Source organism: Zootoca vivipara, chromosome 6 (assembly GCF_965207765.1).
Source record: "Zootoca vivipara chromosome 6, rZooViv2.hap1.1, whole genome shotgun sequence".
Classification (NCBI taxonomy): Eukaryota; Metazoa; Chordata; class Lepidosauria; order Squamata; family Lacertidae; genus Zootoca; species Zootoca vivipara.
Genome location: NC_142589.1, coordinates 96,421,684 through 96,445,226, shown reverse-complemented (window position 1 = coordinate 96,445,226; position 23,543 = coordinate 96,421,684). Strand labels below are relative to the sequence as shown.

General features: G+C 48.6%; 1 protein-coding gene across 3 annotated transcripts in view; it reads left to right on the top strand.

Annotated features, from left to right (window-relative positions):
* The window catches only part of LOC118087071 (3',5'-cyclic-AMP phosphodiesterase 4C), an 84,127-nt gene that overhangs the window by 45,222 nt on the left and 15,362 nt on the right, over window positions 1-23,543 (top strand). For 2 of the 3 annotated variants that reach the window (XM_035119374.3, XM_035119373.3), the window contains 8 exons: window positions 6,443-6,634; window positions 7,559-7,595; window positions 7,824-7,897; window positions 8,935-8,987; window positions 12,634-12,746; window positions 19,733-19,826; window positions 21,680-21,888; window positions 23,383-23,481. In XM_035119374.3, coding sequence (XP_034975265.2) covers window positions 6,443-6,634; window positions 7,559-7,595; window positions 7,824-7,897; window positions 8,935-8,987; window positions 12,634-12,746; window positions 19,733-19,826; window positions 21,680-21,888; window positions 23,383-23,481 — 871 coding nt within the window. The remainder of the gene's footprint in view (window positions 1-6,442; window positions 6,635-7,558; window positions 7,596-7,823; window positions 7,898-8,934; window positions 8,988-12,633; window positions 12,747-19,732; window positions 19,827-21,679; window positions 21,889-23,382; window positions 23,482-23,543) is intronic. The other variant, XM_088671285.1, reaches the window with a different exon arrangement.

The following is a 23,543-nucleotide window of genomic DNA, read 5'->3' as shown; positions in this document are numbered from 1 at the left end:
TGGAACGTTTGATCGCACTGGTTTCGGATTTTCCCGATCAACTTTGCCTATTCTGCATATTCAATCGTCTTCATCTGCCACGCTTATATCGATGGTATATTGAAGGTTGATCTTTCTTTGGTTTGATATTTCTTTGGGATTTCCTCACCTATTATCCCCAATAAGAATGCTTCAGGGTTGTTTTTTTAAACAAATGTGCTTTTGTACATTTTCTTTCACTCATTATATATCATATCACAAGAAGCTTTTACTTTATTACGAGTCTACCACATCTGATAAAAAAATTCCTTCCTTTTCTTTACATTTCCAACATTCGAGAGGGGGGGGGACCTTTCTCAGCCCGGGGGCCGCTTTGCTTCCCGGGGGCTGCAAGCCAGGGCAGAGCGCCGAATGCGAATTTTACCCTCATGTGCAAGAAGCTGGTTTCTACACCATCCAAGAGGCATAGCAAGAGCTCAACCTGGCAGAGGTACTTGCGCCCCCCCCCCAATGTCCCCGAGAGCCAAGTGGAGATGTTTGGGGGTCCGCATTTGGCTAGAGGCTCTTGACAGCACTCGCAAGGCGCCCGCAAATATTCCACCAAGCCCTCCAGCATTGTGTGGTGTTGAAGGGCACTGGGGTGGCCCGGGTTCGAATCCTCGCTCGGCCGCGGAGCACCTTGGGGCCAACCTCCATCTCTCAGCCCCAGCCTGCCTCTAGGGATGGGGAGGGGGGGCGGGGAAGCCAGCCCCATTCGCCCTTCCTTGTTTGCGCTGCCGCCAACACAGTGCTCATTTCAGTCTTTCGGGTCCTGCACCGAATTTTGCGCTGCGATCGTTTAATGGAAAAAAAGAGAGCCTTTTCAATAGTGCCTTTGTGGGGTGTTGGGTCAAAAAATTAATGTATATAAGAGAATGAAACATTAAAAAAAAAAAAGTAAGGGGGATCGGCTTGCGGAGATGTGTCTGTTTAGCCAACCGGTATGCAAAAAAAGTGTTAAAAGGTCAGATATATGGTAAATTGCTATTAATCCATTGATTAAGTTACACCCAGGATGGCTCAGTCAGGGGCAGACTTTTTTCTGGCCGCTGGTACTCCAGGATAGACTTCCCCTGAATGGAGAGGTTCCATTTAGCTATGGGGGAAGACTGCACATTTACTGTATTTTCCCCCTATTTTGGGGGACTCAAATTTATGAAAATGGGGGAAGACGACCCCCGTGTATAAGACGACCCCCGTGTATAAGACGACCCCTGTTTTTTAACATTATCTCAGTGTAAAAAACCCCGAGTCTTATACAGTTGCCCCATTCAGGACCAGGGAGTCCTCCACACCTGCCCGCCTCCTGTCCCCCAATAACAGTCCTCCTGTCTTGTCAGGATTCAACCTCAATCTGTTAGCCGCCATCCATCCTCCAACCGCCTCCAGGCACTCAGACAGGACCTTCACCACCTTCACTGGTCCTGATTTGAAAGAGATGTAGAGCTGGGTATCATCCGCATACTGATGAACACCCAGCCGCAACCCCCTGGTGTAGGTTAGCTTAGCCATCGCTCCATCCTGCAGCAGTGAGTTCCGCAGTTCTCCTGACCAGAAATGTGTCTTTCGGCTTCCTTGCCTAGCTGGAGGGATGTGCAGATGGAGTGAGCAGAGGTCTGGTTTGAACGGGTGCCTTTTGGCCCTGGGAGGGGTCCGCCCGTCACCACACGGCCCCCGAAAGCTTCCTTGCGAGCGGCCATACGGCCCTCTGGGTCACCAAAGGTCACGGCGGGCAGAGGACAGGGAAGCCCCCCCCACTGGTTATCCCTTCCCAGATGACCCAGGCCCACAATGAAGCTTTTGTGTCCCGTTTGGGTGCCAGGAGGAGAAGCGAACCAGAAGGAAAACAAGGAGTGGCGTGGTTTTTGGGGGGTGGGGAGAGACAGAGCAAGTTGCTTGGTCATTTCCCCAGGCTGCTTTTGGCATTAAATAAAACCCCACAGGTGTTGAGGGGACACCCCGGCGGTCCCCGTTGAAGGAGCCCACCCCCCTGGCCCTGCGCCCCCCACCCCACGACCCACTTCGAGACGGGCGTTGGGGAGACAATCGGGTGATTCTCTGCTCCATCTGGGCCTGACGTGAACCGGGGAAAGCGGCTGAAAGGGGGCCCTTTGTTCCCTGTCAAATGGGTGTCACGGGGAGGGTGGCAGCGGCAGAGGCTGCGGGTGGGGGTCCTGTGGATGCCCTCCGTGGCTCCTCCGCGGGTAAACCAAGGATGCTGTTCCCACGGAGGCCCTCTTGCATCGGGTACAGCCTGGCCAGGACAAGGTGGGTGCCAGCTCTCCTTTCTGTTTTCCGGATTTTTTTCCAGGGATCAATTGCTGACAAGAGGACGCCACCAGCTGCCCATTCGCTGCCAGGCCAAGTTCAGGCTGTTCTGCTTCTGTTTTAAAATCGTAACATTTTCTTTTCCCATATCGAAAGCCGCTCAACAGTTCAATTCCAGCTCGACAAAATTAGTGACTTCTTTCCCCGAGTCACCCAGTTTCGACGTTTACAACCCCAGTGACAAAAAACTGCATTTTGAGGTTTACCTAATTTCCTCCTCTCTGGCATGTTTCTGCTGTTTTCTGCTTATGGGAAATGAAACTTTTTTTCCAATGGTTTTTCCAGTCTATCTTTGAAAACGAAGGGAAAAATTTCGAGGGACTTTTGAACATACAAAAGTCAAAATGATAAAAGAGGTTGAAATTTGCTTTCTAAGCGCCTGAGTTTTCTCCCGCTCCAGAGGGTAGGACTCGAACCCGTGGCTTCGGGCGACAAGGAAGGAGTTTCCGACGCAACGTCAGGAAGAACTTTCTGACAGTCAGCTGTTTGGGATGGAAGGTGGTGGCCTCTCCTTCCTTGGAGGTTTTTAAATAGCGGTTGGATGGCCATCTGTCCTGGATGCTTTAGCTGAGATTCCTGGATTGCAGGGGGTCAGGCTGAATGATCGCTGGGGTGTCCCTTCCGACTCTATGATTCCCCTGATGTCTATAGCACCTGTGGATCTTGGCTCACTGCTTCTTCCAAGTCCCTGGGGGGGGGGCGCACGCTTTTTCTCTCACAGCGTCATGGAAATGGGCTCAGGGCCAGCAGGCAAGAGGAGGGAGACATCAGAGGCAGGCAGAGACCGGGGGTTTTTGGGGAGGGCAGACGGGAAGGAGGGGGCCGTTGGGGTTTGGCGTCCCCGAAAAGGGGGCTGCCATGACCCTCTTTTGCCCCAACGAGGGGGGTCACCGCTCTGTCCAGTGCCGAATTTATGTATAAGCTCAACAAGCTCTAGCTTAGGACCCCACACTCTTGGGGGGCCCCCAGAAAAATAAAGGAAAGAAAGTGGGTGTACATTTCCAAAATATTATCTATCTATCTATCTATCTATCTATCTATCTATCTATCTATCTTCCATCCATCTATTTATCTATTTATACCAGTGCCGGATTTACGTATACTGTAAGCTAAACAAGCTATAGCTTAGCGCCCTACTTTCTTGGATGCCCCCCCCCAAATAAAGGAAAAAACCTAAATGGCCTCAAAGGCCCAGTATACCTGAAGGAGCATCTCCTCCCCCATCGTTCTGCCCGGACACTGAGGTCCAGTGCCAAAGGCCTTCTGGCAGGGGCGTAGCCAGGATGAAAATCGGGGGGGGGGGCAAGGGGCGGGGGCAAGGGGAGGGGGAGGGGCACAACAGGGCAAGAAAAGCTCCCTTCTCCCTTGCCAGCTTTCCCTCCACCCGCTCCGGCGATCGCGGAGGGGGAGGAGGGGATCGGAGCAGCCCAATTTCGGGCTGCTCCGACCCCCTCCTCCCCCTCCTCGAACGGCAGGGGCGAGTGGGCGCCAGGATCAGCCCGAAATCGGGCTGATCCGATCCCCTCCTCCCCCTCTGCGATCGCCGGCGCGGGTGGAGGGAAAGCCCCAGAGCCGCGCAAAGCGGTTGTCTGGCTTTCCCTCCGCCCGCCCCACAGCCAGCCAGGGAGAAGGGAGACGGCACCGGGCGGGCAGCGGGGCAGGCTGGCCAGCGGCCCTGCTTCTAGGGGGGCAATTGCCCCCTCCCCCCTGCCTACGCCCATGCCTTCTGGCGGTTCCCTCGTTGCGAGAAGCCAAGTTACAGGGAACCAGGCAGAGGGCCTTCTCGGTTGTGGCACCTGCCCTGTGGAATGCCCTCCCATCAGATGTCAAAGAGAAAAACAGCTACCAGATTTTTTAGAAGACATCTGAAGGCAGCCCTGTTTAGGGAGGCTTTTAATGTTTAATCGATTATTTTATTTTATTTTTCTGTTGGAAGCCACCCAGAGTGGTCTCCAGCCAGATGGGCGGGGTATAAATAATATATTATTATTATTATTATTATTATTATTATTATTATTATTATTATTATCATCCAAATTAGAAGATAAAAAACAAGTAAAATAAAACCTACATACAGCAACAGTGTGTTTTGTTCGAAACATCAGGCTCGGACCTGGGAGAGACCAGGGTTTGAATCCCCATTTGGCCACAACCCTGGGCAGGGTTTTAAAATTACTTGTATTGTTGACATTTTCTTTTTTGTTATTTTTGGAAAAGTAAGAAATTGTTATCAAAAGAAAAGAAAAATAAAATAAAGAAACTCACTCTCAGCCTCACCTTCCTCGCAGGGTCGTTGTGGGGATTGAATGAGGAGGGGGAGAATGGGATGCCCATGCAATAATTGAAATAAATCAGGAATATAGTAATATAGAGAGTTCCTGAAGTTCTGCACAGTGTAGGGCAGAGCAGAAGACTCTGAATCTCGGGGTCGTGGGTTCAAGTCCCACACTGGGCGAAAGCTTCCTGCGTCAAAATGGGGTTGGACTAGATCACCCCCGGGCTCCCTTCCCAACTCTATAATTCGGTGGCATTAGCTGGGGAGGCCAGGGATTCAACCTTCTCCACTCAAAGCAGGTCTTCCGCCACTGAGGCTCCCTAAACTAGGACCCTGAGTCATCCTGGTCAACCAGGGAGAATGCAGTGGACATGTCCACCTGTGGAACTCCCTGTCACAAGATGAGAGTCCCCAGCTTGGGCGGAGGGAAAGAGAGAGGCCCTCGGCATGAGAACAGGAGCCGGTTCCTGAATTCGTGGAATCTGGGCTGCCTCCCGAGAGCTTCCCCTCGCTAGAAACATGTATATACAGTATCCAAGATGAAAGCCTAGGAAGTGAATTGTTTTGCCTGGGTCAGGAGTCGGGAACAGAGGGAGAAACATCTGGAAAACCACAGGCTTTGCCCCCCATCTTGGCTTACGTACTTCATCTTTTTTGGGGGGAGAACGAGCTTTTTCACGTACGCAGCAGCGACAGAAAATATGTGGAATCCAACTGCCTGTTTTCCAGCTCTCGCTGTCAGCAGTTGGGAAGTGGCATATGCGGGAAAAGTTATGCCTTTTCTCTTTAAAAGGAAGAATTAAATGAAGCCATAGGCTAGCACACTGCAGCAGCATCCTGTAAGACTCATTCTCTTCTTTTGTTAACATTTTATTCATTTTCAAAAATAACAGTGGGAAAAACACAATGCAAAATCAAATCAAAATAAAATAAAATAAATTGCAAGGCCCGTTTTCAACTCCCCAACCCTCATCTCCCCGCCTTAGCCTACCTCGCAGGGTGGTTGTGACAATTTGGGGAGAACCAGAGTCTTTTTTGTTGTGGATAATTCCGATGTTAGCCCAAAAATGGAAAACAAGCAAAGAAGAAGGGCAACTTAAGTCGACAGAATATGCGCATCTTGCAGACTTAACATATAGAATAAGAGAACAAGAAGAACGTACGTTTGGAGGAGATCGGAAAAGGTTAATTGAATATATGGGGGGTATTGTGTATATTTGAAAACGCTGGCAGCATTATGATAAATTCAACAGTGTAAATAAGTTTTGATGGATGCAATAATGGAATACCGAATGGTTTAGTTTATGTAAAATAGGCGGGGATTTATGGCATGCAAAACGAACCATGGAAAGAGAAGAAGGGAAGTCATTTTAAGGATGTTTAAATGAGGATTCTAAATTGTAAAACAGGAAATTATATACACCTTATTTTTCTGTGTATAACACATCCCCATGTATAAGATGACCCTTATTTTTCTTAACCCAAAATTAAGAAAATGCGCTATGCACTATCCGTGTATAAGACGACCCCTGATTTTAAACTTCAAAAAATTAGGAAAAAAGATAGTCTTATACATGGAAAAATACGGTATATATAAAATGAAAATGGGCAGATGCGTCTGTGCTGCCTGGAGCTCCTGGGATGTAGATGGAATGACAGAGAAATAAAAGAGTTGTGCCTGCTAAATCGTGGGAGAACGAATAAATGGAGCCTCCACCGTCAGAGGCAGTCTACCTCCGGATGCCCGGTGGTGAGAAATGGCAGGGTGTGGCTGTTGTTTCTTGCTCCTGACGCCCCTCTCTCCTCTCTTTCTCCCTCCAGTTTCGACCTGGAGAATGGCTTCTCCCCGGGACGGACCCCTCTGGACGCCCAGACCCACCCCGGCCTGGGACTCGTGCTGCAAGGGGCCACCCCCCATGGCCAGCGCCGCGAGTCCTTCCTCTACCGCTCAGACAGCGACTACGACCTCTCACCCAAGGCCATGTCCCGCAACTCCTCCGTTGCCAGCGACATGTGAGCATGCGCAGAGTGCCGGGCAATTCGGATGCAACGCCTTGGGGATGTTGGCAGTGTGCTTTCCGCAAGGGAATGTGTAGTTGTCAGTCTGGCTGGGGTGGAAAACGCCTGCAGGCACCGGGGGGGGGGGGGGGCTGGCGTTTTTTGATAGGGTTTGGCGGGGGGATGCATATGGAAATTGAATTCTGCTGGGTCGCCCCCCCCCCCAAACACACACAAAAAAACCAGTATTGAGCCGTAAGACTCACCCCAGTCTTTTAAAATTGGTGGAGGGCAAAACGCTCAAAGCAGTGAATCTCCAGTTCCCTTGAAAATAACAATAATAATTTATTAATAATAATAATTTATTATTTCTGCCTCGCCCCTCTGGCTGCCTTTCCCCAGCCACTCTGGGCAGCTTCCAACAGAAGGTTAAAAATAGATTGAAACATCAATCATTAAAAACTTCCCTAAATAATAATCTTAATATTCCGCTGGTGGCCCATTTAAGAAATTTGCAAGTCTGTTATAGCAACTGTCATGCATCGCTCTAGATACATGGTGGTTTTTAATTGTATCTGCGCTGCTTCATTTATTTCTCCTTTGTCCTTTCGCGTTGCAATTGGAATCCCGTAGAATTTTACAGAATTCGAATTGTGAGTGCTCTTCGCAGGCATCAGAACGAAGCCTGAGGACCCCCGACCGCTTTCCGCTTGCAAGGAAAGGGCCCTGCGCCTTCTGCGATGTCCAATGGGAGGGCAGGAGGCCTCAGGCTTTGGCTGGTGGGGTCCTGCAACTCATTTATCTGAAAATGCCAGGAAGATTTGCTAGCCTACCTTGGAAGCAAACTCTTCCACAATCCAGAGAAAGTGCCATTAATCCGAACCAGCGCCCTTGTCCGTCCTCCTTGGGATTAACAGATTTTCACCTCTTCTTTTGCAGGCATGGAGAAGACCTGATTGTCACTCCTTTCGCACAGGTAGGAATCTCTTCAGGGTTGGGGCCTGGGCTTGCGGGAATGAGAGCGGGAGAAAAGACTAGGAATTACGGAAGATTCAGGAACCCTGCGTGTGGTTTTTTGCAACTACTAAAGGCACACGAGTCCTGCAGGTTTTTGGTTTGCAATTGTTAAAGGGATTAGCCCTGGCCGACTGCACCGGCCGTTGCATGCAGCCGATTCTGAATGGACTTCTTCCACCCCCTCCAGGTCCTGGCCAGCCTGCGGACAGTGCGCAGTAACTTCGCCACCTTGACCCACCTGCAGGAACGCCTCGGCAGCAAGTGAGTGAGCTGCTTTTTGTGGGAATGTCGTGAATAGTAGGAGAGGATATATTGATTAAATACTATCCTTCCTCACTCACACTAGTGAGCTGGTAGCAGAGTACATTGCAGGAAGCTAGTTGATAGATTTGTTTGAATCTCTTGAGTTAAGCAAGTCAGTCTGGCTTGTCCAAATTGGATTGATCCTGGTAAATTCCCCTTTAATCCCTTTTAAAATGAATAAAGGACACAGCAGTCTTCTCTTAAAAGGAACAAGAAGTTTACTTACATTCAGTTCGCAGTATGATCCTGAAGGCAGGCTCTAGCTTGTAGTTACAGAAGAGAGAGGGGGTTTATCCCATGTGGGGATTGAGCCCGTGTGCTGCTGGCAGAGAGCCAGCAGACAGCAAAGGACATCGAGATGGAATAAATCGAAGAAGAAGGGAAGAAGATGGCTGCGTGACTGGGGTCACAAAGGGCCATGGCCATCTACCTGGTCCCACGCAGAGGGAAGATGGTCCAGACCAGGTGAGACAGGAAGTCCTCCTGGCTGGAGGAACATCCCCCTATCTGTGTCCACTCTAGGCAAACAGGAAATGTTGCATTTGACTGCTTATGTTACATCCCACACTTTTGGGGTCGGTGGGGAGCACAGGCAATGCCGGATTTACGTCTAAGCTTAACAAGCTATAGCCTAGGGCCCCACTCTCTTGGGGCCCCCCAAAAAATTAAAGGAAAAAAACCCTGGATGTATATTTCCAAAATCTAAGATAAAAAACAAATAAAATAAAACCTACACCCAGCAACCCTGTTTTGTGTTGTGTGGGCTCCTATTTGTTATGTTCCAATGGCTTTAGATAGCTATGAGGTCCATCAATGGCCATATAGAATATATTCAACACAAAAAAAAAACAGCGGCAATGTGTTGTTGACAATGGACAGCTGGACATCGAAAGGGCCGCATCAAACCTCAATCTGGCCCTGACAGGGACCTGACCACGATGCCCTCTGCCACCAAATATGATGCTGGAGGCTTAGAGATGCTCTGTCTCTTACAGGAGATCGTCTGGCATTCCCAACCTGCCGCCCACGTCTAAAGTCAACCTGCCAGGTGAGTTCCATCTGGGCCCTGTCAATTTTTTTTGGGGGGGGAAGGTGCCTACCGGGGAAATGTGGGTCTGCACAACTTTAAGAATCCCTACAAGGAATTTTTTTTGCAATTAGGAAAGGGGCAGGGAAGCAAGCTGTGGGGTGAGCAGACGCCTAAACACACCGACTCTTGGAACCAGGAATATCCAGACCCCTAAGTGTGGGACCTGAAGGCCATGAATTTGTCTCATCCTCTTTTGAAGCCCCCTAGACTGACAGCTGCCATTCCCTCCTGGGGGAACCAGTTCCACAGTTTAACCACACACTGTGCAAAGAAGGACATTCCCCCTTTTCATAATTTTTCCCACAAAAAAATACAATAATTTGAACCTTTCCCGGTATACAGTCACTTAAGAATTCAACATCCCTCCCACCCTTTCATGGTTTTCTCACAATTATCTTTTGCCGCTGCATATTCTAATTGATCTACGCCTACTTTTCTCAACTTTATTCTCAAAATAATTTGTACTGCTGAACTTACTCCAAACCTGCTAGGGTGCTAACATGTTTCCAACAATTTTTTAAAAATAATCTACAAACATTTTCAAATCCCCCTTGAAGGCTGTCTCCTTTTGTTCCTTGATTTACTAGTTTTACTAGATTTGCTAATTCTGCATAGTCCATTAATTTCAGCTGCTGCTCCTCTTTCGTGAGGGCTGCCTCCTCCCATCTCCCATTCCTCCCTGTTGTTGTTGTTGTTGTTTAGTCGTTTAGTCGTGTCCGACTCTTCGTGACACGATGGACCATAGAACGCCATTTGGGGGCATATCATACTTTTACTGAAATTGTCACATACAGAAACACATTCCTTTGGCTCTTTGGTACATCTGATCTAGTTATCCCTCCTTCCCTCCTTTTGGGAAAGGATCTCTCTCTCTCATATATATATATATATATATATATATATATATATATATATATATGATGACTTTTTTACAACCTCATTTCCCTGTATCATAATTTGATGAGCTTTCATTAAAGATTAGATAAAATCTTACTTTCAAAGAGATTTGATTTAAAAAAACCGTCACGCACAAAATGATTTTAAAAAAATTATTTATCAGTTCTTTGACCATTTTTGAAGTCACTGTAAGCAGATATAAAATTGAACCCAAGCTTTAGAGTCACATATATACAACATTATATAGGGTCATCAAACACACAAGGAAGCTTTTTTTAGCTGCAGTAACAGTATAGACGCCACTAGAGGGCGATGTTTTGCTACCTCTCCTGTAGGTTCTTTTCCCAGCATGCCTGGCAGGGTCTGATGGCTGAGTTTTGAGGTCCCAAAAAGGGGCTTTTACCTTGCGCAGGTGTGACATTTGTATACCCTATGTTGCTAAGAACACTCCCCGTTGTGGAATGTGGTGTTGTGTCCAAATTTGATACGAAATACATATAGAATTGTTAATACAATTCTATGAAATGGTAAAACAGCATACAAAAAAATTAAAAACGGTTTGTGCGTAACCTTTTTAAATATTTCAATGGAATATACCTCATTTTAGTCATTAATAGGCAAAGGTTCATCCATTTGTGCTACAGGAAATAATTTTTGAGGGGGGAAAAGGAGAAAGTCACCATCTCTCTCTCTCTCTCTCTCTCTCTCTCTCTCTCTCTCTCTCTCTATATATATATATATAATCTCGTTATGTATCATCTCCCAATAGCCCTTAGCTACTCTGCAGGCCGGACCTTCTGCTTCTTTGCATTTCCAACACGTACCTGATTCTGATTTATGTGGGAATTTTCCGGGTGGCAGGAGAGGATATATTGTTTATTAATATCCTTCCTAACTTGCACTAGCAAGTTCCTTCACCTAGCAGAGTTTACATTCCCCTTTTACATGCACTGCAGATAGCTGGTTGCAGGCTCGTGTGAGCCTCTCCCTATTGTATAATTCAGTCTGTCTTCAGATTGAATTGTACGTTCCTGGTAAGTTCCCTTGAATCCCTCTTAAAAGAATAAAGATGCCACAATCTTATTCAAAGTCAATGAAAGAAGTTGACTGATACCCTTTCAGAGTTGGATTCCTGAAGGCAGACTTAGAGACAAATACAGTGGTACCTCAACTTTCGAATGACTTGACTTCCGAAGGTTTCGACTTCCAAAGTCGGCAAACCCGACTTTTTTCTTTTCGCCGTGTGCGTGTTCAGCACCTGCGCAGAAGTGGCGTGCGTGGTGGGCGCATACGCAGAAACGCAAAATCACGCTTCGCGCATGCGCAAAACGGGCGCTTCGACAACCGAAGACTTCGACTTACGAAGAGCGCCATGGAACGGATCGCCTTCGTAAGTCGAGGTGCCACTGTATGCACATGTGGATCTGCCCCATATGGGGGAATAATCCCAGTGCTTCTAAGAGCTAGCAGAGCAGTCCGAGCTAAAAGCTGGTCAAACGAAGAAGGAAGTCAAAAGGAGAGAGGGGTGCTGCGTGACTTGTCCTTTTATTACCTGGGCAGGTGAGGTCACGCCCATCTCGATCACATGCAAAATGTAGGCTGCTCCAGCCAGGAGGAACGGGAAGTTTCGACTGGCTGGACCAAACATTCCCTTGCATGTCTTCTCTAGCATTACAAGGAATGTTGTACTTAGCTGCATCACACCCCACAATTTATACATTTTAGCTCATTTACTCAGCGTCAGGTGTGAAAGGATATTCCCAGCCACATCAGGAGACGCCAGCAGGAACTGAACCCGGGACATTCTGCATCCAAAGCAGGCTCTTGAAGCACCAGGCTGTGGTCCTGTGAAACTGGGGCCGTGAGTGTTTTAAAACATGCAGAGCCTGAGGGAGGTGGTGAGGTCTGTGGCTGTCAATCAAAGCATCTTGGAGAATCACTGGGTCTGTGGCATTTCCCGGTTCCCAGGTCATTTCCCAGTTCCCAGGGCCTTCCTATCTCCTCCCTGCTCTGCACAAAACACCAGCAGTCTGCTTACGATCCAGGAAGTTCCTCCCTCCCTCCCTCCCTCTCCATTCTTTCTTCCTCTCTCTCTTTCTCTTTTCTAATGCCACCTCTGCCGCTATATTGACTCAGTTCTTTCATTATTCAAAAACTCTCTGCTTTCCGCTTCTTCCCCTGTTGCTGGTCTCTGCCTCCAGGCCTGCCTCTTTCTCTCTCTCTCGTGAGCCAGAAGTTGTGGAAGCCACAAACGCACAACACACACAGATACACAAGACCCAGGCCAAAGGAAGAGCTTCTGGAAATGAGGCAGAGAGATTTAAAAGAGGGCGCCATGGCTAGGCTCACTGCTGGGGGCAGGAAATGAATGCCTCTGGGTACCAATTCTGAGCACCTCTGGGGAGGAGATGGGAATCTCTGCCTGAAGCCTTGGAGAGATACTGCCTGCCCGTGTTGACAACACTGGGCTAAGTGGACCAATTATCCTCCTGTTTAAACCAGCCCTTTATTTTGACTGGTGAAATGACCGTGGTGGTGGAGCAGCTGCTTTGAATCAAGAAGGTCTCACCAAGGGGCACCCAAAGGTCACCCAACCCCTTGCAATGCAGGCTCAGCCCCTGGCGGCAACGTCTCCATGCTGGGCATGTCCCCTCGAGAGTTGCTGCCAGTCAGTGCAGACAGGATTGTTCCTCTTGCCTCTCTGCAGAAGATGCTTCCCAGAAGCTGGCCGTGGAGACCTTGGAGGAGCTGGACTGGTGCTTGGACCAGCTGGAGACCTTGCAGACAAGGCATTCGGTCAGCGAGATGGCCTCAAACAAGGTAAGGTGCCCGGGTCAGGGTGGGACCCCCAGCCCCAGAGGGACAAGGCTCAGCTTGCTTGGCAGACTCTCCTTTTGAGGTTGGAGGAAACTTTGCCCTGGTGTGGCTTTTTCCCACATACTCATATCGACTCTCTGGCACCCTATCTGCATCACTGAGCAATTCTAAAATATAGATGCGCTTTGACTCTCGCAAGATTGAATGTCTTGCCCTCGGCTGGACTTGAGGGACGATTCTAACAGATTCCACATGAAAAACGTCCCTGTAGAGATGGCAGTCCCGAATCGGTGGCGCATGCCCTTCTGGCTTGCCCTCTTGATAAAGACTTGAGGAATGAGATTATTGCCCCTCTTTTATTGTCCGTTCTGGGTCGCCTAGCCACTGCTAGTGTCCTTTCTCTGGGCAGATCAAGATAAGAGAGAGAGAGAGAGAGTCAGTCCTTCAGGGGTCAGCAAACTTTTTCAGCAGGGGGACAGTCCATTGTTCCTCAGACCTTGTGGGGGGCCGGACTATATTCTTTTTTGGGGGGGGGAATAAACAAATTCCTATGCCTCACAAATAACTCAGAGATGCATTTTAAATAAAAGGACACATTCTACTCATGTAAAAACATGCTGATTCCCAGACCATCTGCTGGCCGGATTGAGAAGGCAATTGGGCCGGATCTGGGCCCCGGGCCTTAGTTTGGCTCCCCATGGTGTCCTTTTTCTTAGCAGATCAAGATGAGCAGGCAACAGCAAAGGCTGCAAGCTTTTTAGCTGGGGCAATCAGAATAAGATCCACTATTTGACCATTGAGTCAAAACCCTAAAATCTATTTCATATCATTGGCTTTTTATTTTTATTCTTTGTATACCGTCTTGTTGTTTTATTGCTATGGTCGACGGCTGACGCAAATAAAGATCCATCCATCCATTCATTCATTCTTTGAGCTATGCATCTCTCAAGCGCATCCTTTCTCTCAAAGGATTCTGGGTACCCCTCTCAGGCCAGGAGGGGACCCGTGTTCAAGCCCCCACCAGCTACGTAAAGCTCCCTGGCCTGCGGGAAGATTGGCACAGCACATGGGGGGGGAGGAGGGCTATGAATGTAACATAATAAATCAAGAAATTAAGCAAGGAACTTCCAGCATCTAGAAAGGGTCCGTGGAAACTGCTTTGGTGCGGTTGGGTGCATTCTGGGCCAAAGGGATTGGAGGCAGTGAGGGGAGAGGGTGGTTCCTGCTTGCAGGCTTCGTTTGGGGGGCATCTGGCTGGAGCAGATGGGTCAGATCCAGCAACCAGCCTCTGTTTATGTTCTTTTGCAAAGCCAGGGATGGAGAATAAATAAAGTGTTGGGAAGCTGGCTCTCTGCCTCATCAAATGGGGCTCTTGCTATGTCCAGCTGTTCCTGTTTTTTTTGTGTTGAATAGATGCTATATGAAAAAATTCCTTCAGTAGCACCTTAAAGACCAACTAAGTTTTTATTTTGGTATGAGCTTTCGTGTGCATGCACACTTCATCAGATACACACGAAAGCTCATACCAAAATAAAAACTTGGTTGGTCTTTAAGGTGCTACTGAAGGAATTTTTTTATTTTGCTTCGACTCAGACCAACACGGCTACCTACCTGTAACTAGATGCTATATGGTCATTGATGGACCTCATAGGTATCTCAAGCCATTTGAACATCACAAATAGGAGCCTACACGACACAAAACACGGTTGCTGTATGTAAAGGTAAAGGGACCCCTGACCATTAAGTCCAGTCTCGGACGACTCTGGGGTTGTGGCGCTCATCTCGCTTTACTGGCCGAGGGAGCCGGCGTACAGCTTCCGGGTCATGTGGCCAGCAGGACTAAGCCGCTCCTGGCTGTATGTAGGTTTTGTTTTATTTGTTTTTTATCTTATATTTTGGAATTGTACATCCAGGTTTCCCCCCCTTTACTGTACATTTTTTGGGGGGTGGGCAAGAGAGTGGGGCCCTAAGCTAGACCTTGTTTAGCTTATACTGTACGTAAATCCGACACTGGTCAGATCCAGCAACCAGCCTCTGTTTACGTTCTTTTGCAAAGCCGTGGATGGAGAATAAAGAAAGCATTGAGAAGCGGTCTCTCTGCCAGCTGCTTTTCTCTGGACACACATTAGAGAGGGGGGGGGAGAGAGAGCTTGTCCCCTGTGGCAATTGAGCCCCCTCCCAATGCCCACCTTGCCCACCCAAAGGCAGCTCCGAAGTCTTGCCCACTCCTTGTCCCCGTGCGCGCCTGGCAGCAGCGTCTGGGTACCACCTCCGAGCGACAGCAGTAGCAGCAGCATCCCCAGGCTCCCGCCAGCCAATCGGGAGGCGGAACGGGCTCCTGCCCCTCTGCCCGCGGCTTCTGATTGGGCGGCCGCCGAGAGGACAGCTCACCTGGAGCATCCCTGGCGCATCTCTCCGGCTTGGTGATGCAGGGGGGACCCCCGTTGCCAGCGCTTGCTCCTCGGCTCTGAGCTTTGCAGAGAAACCCCCTTTTCTTTCCTTTTTTGCGGAGCAGAGTTCTTTCCTCCTCCTCCTCCTTTTTTGGGATTGGGGGCTCAGGCAGGTGGAGGCGAGCCTCGGAGGAGGAGAGGAGGGTCGGGTTGCAAGCAGCAGCGCGCTGGGCAGGCGAGGGGGGGCGGCGGTGCGATGCCCGACACCAGCCCCCCGGGGTTGCTCGTTTTCCAAGACCCCATCGCCCAGGTAAGCAAGTGGAGCACAGGTGCCCCTTCCAAATGTGGGCAAGCGAGGGGGGAGCAGCAGCGGGGACTTCTGTTCTGCTGCAAAGGTTTGGGACAGTTTTTGTTTCTAAAGTGGGTGTGCCCCCCCCCAGCTAGGGAGGGGGGTGCACGCTTGATCTGTGAGACTCACTTCTCAGGGTGTGTGGGTGTGGTTTTTTTAATTTTAATTTTTTAAAAAAATATTTTTATTGAATTTACCATTTTTATCATCGTCACAATCATTATTTCAAAAACAAAATACCTTATAAATCCTCACCCCCACCCCCAGTGACTTCCTTCAACTTCTCTTTTTGGTTTGTTGGCATATTATCTCTCCCTGCTCATTGGTTATTTCTTATTCTTTAAAAAAATTTTTTTGCAAAAATAATTATTCTTCTCCTATCATTTTAACATCCTGTTTCTCTTTCTACATTTGTTTTGTTAACTGCAGGTGTTTAGTCAAACACTGCAAGTTAGTCCATTTCTTTACAATGATTCTGTAAATATGACATAAATGGTTCCCAGTCCTTCTTAAAATCTCTATCGCCTTCATCACGAAGTTTTTCCGTTAATTTTGCCAGTGGGTGTGTGATGTTAAATCAGTGGTTAGAGCGTCTCTGCCTGGCAGGCTGCCAGAGGTCCAATCCAGAACAACATATTCAGGCAGGGCTGAGAGAGACACACAGGGCAGTCACTGCCAGTCACTGTCTGGCATTGCAGGGGGTTGGAGTAGATGACCCCTGGGGTTCCCTTTCCGACTCCGCAATTCTTTGATAAGGCTTAAATCAGCTTCTTGCTCAGGGTCATGAGGACTGGAAGCTTGCTTTGTTTTTAAGTGGTAGAGCAAACTGCCTTGCAGGTTTGATCCCCAATGTCACCTCCAGGTAGGGGTGGGAAAGTGTTTCAAATGTGACAAAAAAACCCTTTCAAAACCTTGCATTTTGGGGGGGATGGGACGATGACACCCTAAATCTCAAAGTCTTGCGAATGCTTTTTAAGGATTTCAATATTTATCGATATCCCTAGTGAATCCAACAGCACCCATTGTTGCCAATGATTTAAAAACCACTAAGATTGGAATCTAAATCCATCATTTTGCAAGCCGCCTGGAGTATGGAATCCCTTCCCACCCCCCGCCCCCCACCCCAGCCTCCACCATGTTTCATAAAATTGCTTTGCTTTGACTCATTTCTGCGTGTGCTGCAGCTGGCATCCCATAATTGCGACTTTTATGGGTCTCCTGCAGTTCTTGGGACTTCTGAGAGACCCTCCCCACCTCGTCTTCCCTGCTCGCTTTTTATGAGGGACGTTGCTGTTCTTTCCCTTTACACGTCACCCCAAATCTCTGGGCGACAAGAGACTCTGGGCGGCCCCAGGCATTTGGCTTCTCTGGAACGAAAACCGCCAGAGACTGTGCTGGCTTTGGGATATTTGGTTTTATTTGCTCCTCTCTACAACCTGAGCAGAGGACAGAGGCTCACAGAGCAAGCGGGTCTCTGTCCCTCCAGCTTCCAGCTCAGCTCACACCCCAAAACTCTGGCTCATGTTCCCCTACCTAGCAGCTAGGTGAGGGGGGGCAGAGGAAAGAGCCCCACCCCTTAGCCTGGAGGGGCCCCCACATTTAGTTGCAGCTCCTGCCACCTGACTCGCTCTTTTGGGGTGCTGATGAGGACACTCAAACGCAGGGCCGGATTGAGGTTTGATGCGGCCCTCAGCTCCTGAAGGCAATAAGGCCCTTTCTATGTGCAGCTGTCCTTTGTCAACAACAAATGGCCACTGGCTTTTGTGTTGAGTATCTGCTAGATGGTCATTGATGGACCTCATAGGTATCAAAATCCATTTGCCCATGCAGTCCATACAGAATGTCAGCACCCTATAAATATAGAAAGGAGCAAAGCAGGGATTTTTGAGGGAGCCTACAAAACACGGTTGCTACATGTAGGCTTTATTTTATTTGTTTTTTATCTTAGATTTTGGAAATAATAATAATAATAATAATAATAATAATAATAATAATAATAGGGACCCAGGTGGCGCTGTGGGTTAAACCACAGAGTCTAGGGCTTGCTGATCAGAAGGTCGGCGGTTCGAATCCCTGTGACAGGGTGAGCTCCCGTTGCTCGGTCCCAGCTCCTGCCCACCTAGCAGTTCGAAAGCACATCAAAAGTGCAAGTAGATAAATAGGAACCGCTCTGGCGGGAAGGTAAACGGTGCACTGCTCTGGTTCGCCAGAAGCAGCTTTGTCATGCTGGCCACATGACCCGGAAGCTGTCTGCGGACAAACGCCGGCTCCCTTGGCTTATAGAGCGAGATGAGCGCCGCAACCCCAGAGTCGGACACGACTGGACCTGATGGTCAGGGGCCCCTTTACATTTACCTTAATAATAATAATAATAATAATAATAATAATAATAATAATTTATTATTTATACCCGCCCATCTGGCTAGGTTTCCCCAGCCACTCTGGGCGGCTTCCAACAGAAAAATAAAACACAGTAATCTATTTAACATTAAAAGCCTCCCTGAACAGGGCTGCCTTCAGATGTCTTCTAAAAGTCTGGTAGTTGTTTTCCTTTTTGACATCTGTTGGGAGGGCGTTCCACAGGGTAGGCGCCACCACCGAGAAGGCCCTCTGCCTAGTTCCCTGCAACTTGGCTTGTCGCAACGAGGGAACCGCCAGAAGGCCCTCGGAGCTGGACCTCAGTGTCCGGGCAGAATGATGGAGGTGGAGACGCTCCTTCAGGTATACTGGACCGAGGCCATTTAGGGCTTTAAAGGTCAGCACCAACACTTTGAATTGTGCTCAGAAACGTACTGGGAGCCAATGTAGATCTTTCAACACCTTTCAAGACCAGTGTTATGTGGTCTCGGCGGCCGCTCTCAATGGACATCCAGTTGTTGTTTTTCCTTTAATTTTTTTTGGGGGGGGGGGCAAGAGAGTTGGGCCCTAAGCTAGAGCATAGCTGCCAAGTTCTCCCTTTTTAAAAGGGAAATTCCCTTATGCTGAATAGGCTTCCTCGCGAGAAAAGGGAAAACTTGACAGCTATGCTAGAGCTTGTTGAGCTTATATGTAAATCCGGCCTTGCTCAAATGTCTTAACAAGAAGCTTATCCGACCAGTTCGGCGACTGGTTAGCTCCTAACCCCCACTGGGTCCAGGACCCCCAAAATTGGACGGGGCTCGGGGCATAGCCCGGACTGACGGCTCTGCAACCCCAATAGGACACAGGGCTGAAGGAGGGAATTGGAAGGGTGTCCCTCTTTCCCCACTTCCTATTTCAGCTCTATGCACTTGCCAAAGGTCAGGTTAGTTCTACGGGGAGAGGAATCGCAGCTATCCTGGAAGATCTTTTCCTCAAGATCAGCTGTGGGGGACCTGGACCCCTTCAGATGTTGCTGCACTCCAGCTCTCACCATCCCCAGGCAGCATGGACCAGTAGTCGGAGTTGCGTACAAACATAGACTTGCCATGGACAAATTCAATGATATTTGGAATTGTTTTCTTATAAATACCGTATTAGGTTCAGGTCTGGTTGGGGGTGGGGTGGTAATGTGTACATTTTTGTTGTCGTTCTGTTTTGTTTTCTACGTGGGTGCTATTTTCTTATCTTCTTTTGTGTCTTATCTTACTCTGTGCACTTGTAATCTTAATAATAATAATAATAATAATAATAATAATAATAATAATTTATTTATACCCTGCCCATCTGGCTGGGTTTCCCCAGCCACTCTGGCGGCTTCCAATAAAAGATTAAAACTACATTAAAACATCAGTCATTAAAAACTTCCCTAAACAGGGAATAAAGAGAAGAAGATACAGTGGTATCTCAGTTTCCGAAAATGCTTCCAATTTCGAACGTGTTTCCGAAGTCGAACAGCTTCTGATGAGTTTTTATTTTCTCCTTTGAAATCACAGACAGCCCTTTTGTGCCTTGGTTTTTGAACGTTTTGGAAGTCAAGCAGTCTTCCAGAGCGAATTGCGTTTGAAAACCAAGGTACTGCTGTATATATATTTTTAAAAAGGATGGCAGAGTCAAGCCACACCTGGAATGGATTGCTGTGTCCCATCTGCCCGGAGGCATCTTGCTGCCTCCCAGAGCCCTTTCCTCTTGGGTCATGAGGACTAGAAGCAATTCTCCCTGCTTGCCAAAACTCTCACCCCCTTGAAAACACGGCTCTTAACTTTCGGCGCGACGCAAATTCTCCTGCAGTGCAGGCTGCCCATGAGTTGCTCCTTTGAGTTATTGAACTGTTTCCTGCTCTCTCCCCGCAGTTCAAAAGGATGCTGAATCGAGAACTGACCCACCTCTCCGAAACCAGCCGCTCTGGGAACCAAGTATCCGAATACATCAGCAGCACTTTCTTGGGTGAGTCCCCCAGGGAGATGGAGAAGAGAAGGTTTGGGGGTGGAAAGGATCCCTCGCTTGCAAAAAGGGGAGCGCACTGGCCTTGGTGCTGATCATGCCAAGGTTGTGGGTTCGAGCTGCGCTCTTCAGCAGCCCATTCACATATCCCTGGTTTGCTCCTTTCTATATATAGGGTGCCTACATTCTGCATATTTTGTTATGTGCAAATGGCTTGAGATACCTATCAGGTCCATAATTGACCATATAGCATATAGGTAAAGGTAAAGGGTCCCCTGGCCATTAGGTCCAGTCGTGGATGACTCTGCGGTTGCAGCGCTCATCTCGCTTTACTGGCCGAGGGAGCTGGCATACAGGTCATGTGGCCAGCATGACTAAGCCACTTCTGGCGAACCAGAGCAGCGCACGGAAACGCTGTTTACCTTCCCGCTGGAGCAGTACCTATTTATCTACTTGCACTTTGACACACTTTCAAACTGCTAGGTGGGCAGGAGCTGGGACCGAGCAACGGGAGCTCACCCCGTCACAGGGATTCGAGCCGCCGACCTTTTGATCGGCAAGCCCTAGGCTCTGTGGTTTAACTGACAGCGCCACCCGCATATATTCAACACAAAAAACAGTGACAATTTGACAAAGGACAGCTGGACATAGAAAGGGCCCCATTACCTTCAGGAGCTGAGGGCCGCATCAAACTGAAATCCGGCCCTGACAGGGACCAATAGTCCAACTCTGTAAAAGGTAGCTCATTTAGAACCATGAGGACTAGCATCTTCAGTAACCGAGGTCCTGTTTGCGCGCTTGCCATCTGGCCGGCAACCTTCTTACATTTTGATATTCGCTTTTTAAAATTAAACCTCGGCGCCGTATTTAAAACACAGTGCGGGAAAACAAGTGTGTATGAAATATATATCAGGTGTTAAGCAAGAGGTTCCCTTCCTCTGTGCCGCACGAATCTCTGTGCGGCATTTGTGACGGAGGCAAGAGCGAGAAGACTCCTCTCCGGGGTGAGGTGGGGAGAGAGACCCCGTCTGCTCTCTGGAAACATCACTTTCGGGAGAGGACCGGCATTCCAGCACGCAGCATCTCCCGTTGCCATGGCGTTGGTCATATTATTAGCCTCCGCTGACGTCAATCCTTGCATGCCTCGGGAATATTGGGGCGGGGGTCTCCCTCGGAACAGCAGGAGACTCGTGCGAGGGGCCGGGGGGAAGAGATATTCAACATGGGCCTTCTTTGCTGTGTCCCACCTCCCAGCAATGCTCCAGAAAAAGACCAGCCAGGGCCTTTTTTAAAGGGGGGGGCTTTAAAAAAAGAAGGGGCTGTGGCAAGCAGGGCAAGAATTGATGAGGAGCACGAGGAAAGCTGGTCCTATCTCCTTCCTCCTGTTGGCCCCTGTGCCAAATCCCAGACTGTAAGCTCCTTGCAGAGGGGACCTGTTTTCTTTGGGCTTCGGAAAGCTCAATGCAAATCTTCGCCTTGTGGATATTTTATTTGGTGGGGGGCTGTTTGTCGCTTCCGATGAGGTTTTATTTCATCCTGCCCTTGGGAAACTGTTCTCCACACCCCCAAGAAAGTTCTAGTGTGCTTTGTTTCATGGTGGGCAGCCGAGAGGGTTGTCCCTCGACCCCACCGGAAGTGGCACTCCCCGGAGTCCATTTGCACCTGTGTTCTAATAACAACAACAACAACAACAACAACAACAACAACAACAACAATTTATTTACACCCCAGCCACTCGAGGCAGCTTCCATCAAAATATTAAAAATGCAAAAATAAATAAATAAATCTGACATTTTCCCTCCAATGAACGGCATGCAGTGAATTTTTAATCCACCCCCCTCCCCGCCCCGTTTCAGACAAGCAGCATGAGGTGGAGATCCCAACCCTGGGCCCTAAAGAGAAGGACAAAGAGAAGAAGAAGAAGGAGAAGGAGAAGGAGAAGGAGAATCGGCCGATGTCACAGATCAGCGGCGTGAAGAAACTGACGCACGGATCCAGCTTCCGCTGCGTGACCACCATCCCTCGCTTCGGGGTCAAGACGGAGAAGGAGGGCCTGCTGGCCAGGGTGAGGAAGAGGGCAGATGTGGGCTTGGGGGGAGATGGTTCCTGGTTCCAGGAAGCTGCTATGGCCATGGGTTAGGAGAAAAAGCTGCTCCTTTGCCCCTTGTGGGGCATCCAACAGCCTGTCTAGTGTCCTTATGTAGGTTCCCTATCAGTAGGAGAAAATAAGAGAGGCCAAGCAGAGAATATTGAGAAGAAGCAAAGCGGCTAGTAAGCCTGATCTTTATTGAACAGTTGCAACAGGATCCTCACTCCCCAGAGGCAGGAGCGAGGAGGAACCCACAACAATGGTGTCCAAGCTCTTTTATAGACTTTTGAAATTGCCCACCCATTAGCCCAAGACTACCCCCCAAATACATCATACATACACCACAGAAAGAGGGGGTCCCCAGCAGAAATTGGAGTGTGTTGCTTCTCTCCTGTCTGCCAGGATACCTGATGATGCCTTATCAATTGCCTTTTCTGGGTAGCCTGGCCATTCCTTGGAAATGGTCAATACTTAGTTCCTGAATCTCTTACGCATATTGATATCACCTTAACAGATACTTGCCAGGCTGTGTTTACAGGGAGGTTTAAGCCCCTACAATCCAAAGACCATTGGAAAGCTTTTCCCATTTCCTTCCTCCTTTGCAGAGAAATAGTTGAGGTCAATTTGGGAGAGTCAAAATGGCTTCAGGATTGTTCTCCTGCACTATTTCCGACAGGTGGCTGATATACTTATGTATGTGTTTGCCTTGTACATTTATGAACATTTATTATATAAATATGTAAGACCTTAGAAATCTCATAACAGGATCTCCCCGATAGCACCATGAGAGCAAATTATCACAAAGGAAAAGCATGTCTAGATGGGCCACAATTATGGCTGATATATATATATATATAGTGAAGCGGTGGGAGTTGCGATCTGGAAAGTGAAGTGTGGGGATTCGACAATTCCCCAGCAAACAGCCCTTGAGGTGGCGGGGGGGGGGGGACGGGACGAGTTGCCTTGTTTCTTTTCAGATTGAGCTTCTTGCTATAATGTTAAGCTGTAGTTAGATCACTGGAGGTCCTAGAACAGCAGTTGCACAGCTATTCTGTTATTCTGCTGAATATTTTCAGATTGCCTTAATTTTAAATGGTTTGTCTTTTGTTCTCGTGAGATTTTCAGGTTTACTGAGGGTAAGCGGTTGGGGGGGGGAGAGAGAGGTCCGGGTTGGGAGGAAAAAAAGGAAGAAACAAAAGGCAGCAACCCAGAGGAAAAACTGACAAAAGAAAGAGACAAGAAGCTGAAGGGGTGGCTAATAAATTGCATTTCTTCTGGCTGCAGGGTTTTCCCTACCCTGAAGAACACCTCTTTGGTCAATTGCCTCTTTGGAGTGGAATATTTCAGTTCCACCCAGTGAGGTGCTGTTAATTTTCTCTTTATATTTATGGCTCTGGGGTGCTTCTGGCTACGATCTCTCTGCCAAAGATTTCTTTAAAGTTCTGTGCTCTCTTGCCCTCTCCTCCTTAGGAACTGGAAGACGTCAACAAGTGGGGCCTGGATGTCTTCAAGATTTCCGAGTACTCCGGCCACCGCCCTCTGACAGTCGTCATGTACAGCATCTTCCAGGTGAGAGGGGGCCCTGGGGGCTTTGATGGGGAGGGGGGCAGTGGGGACCTGTACCAGCCAGC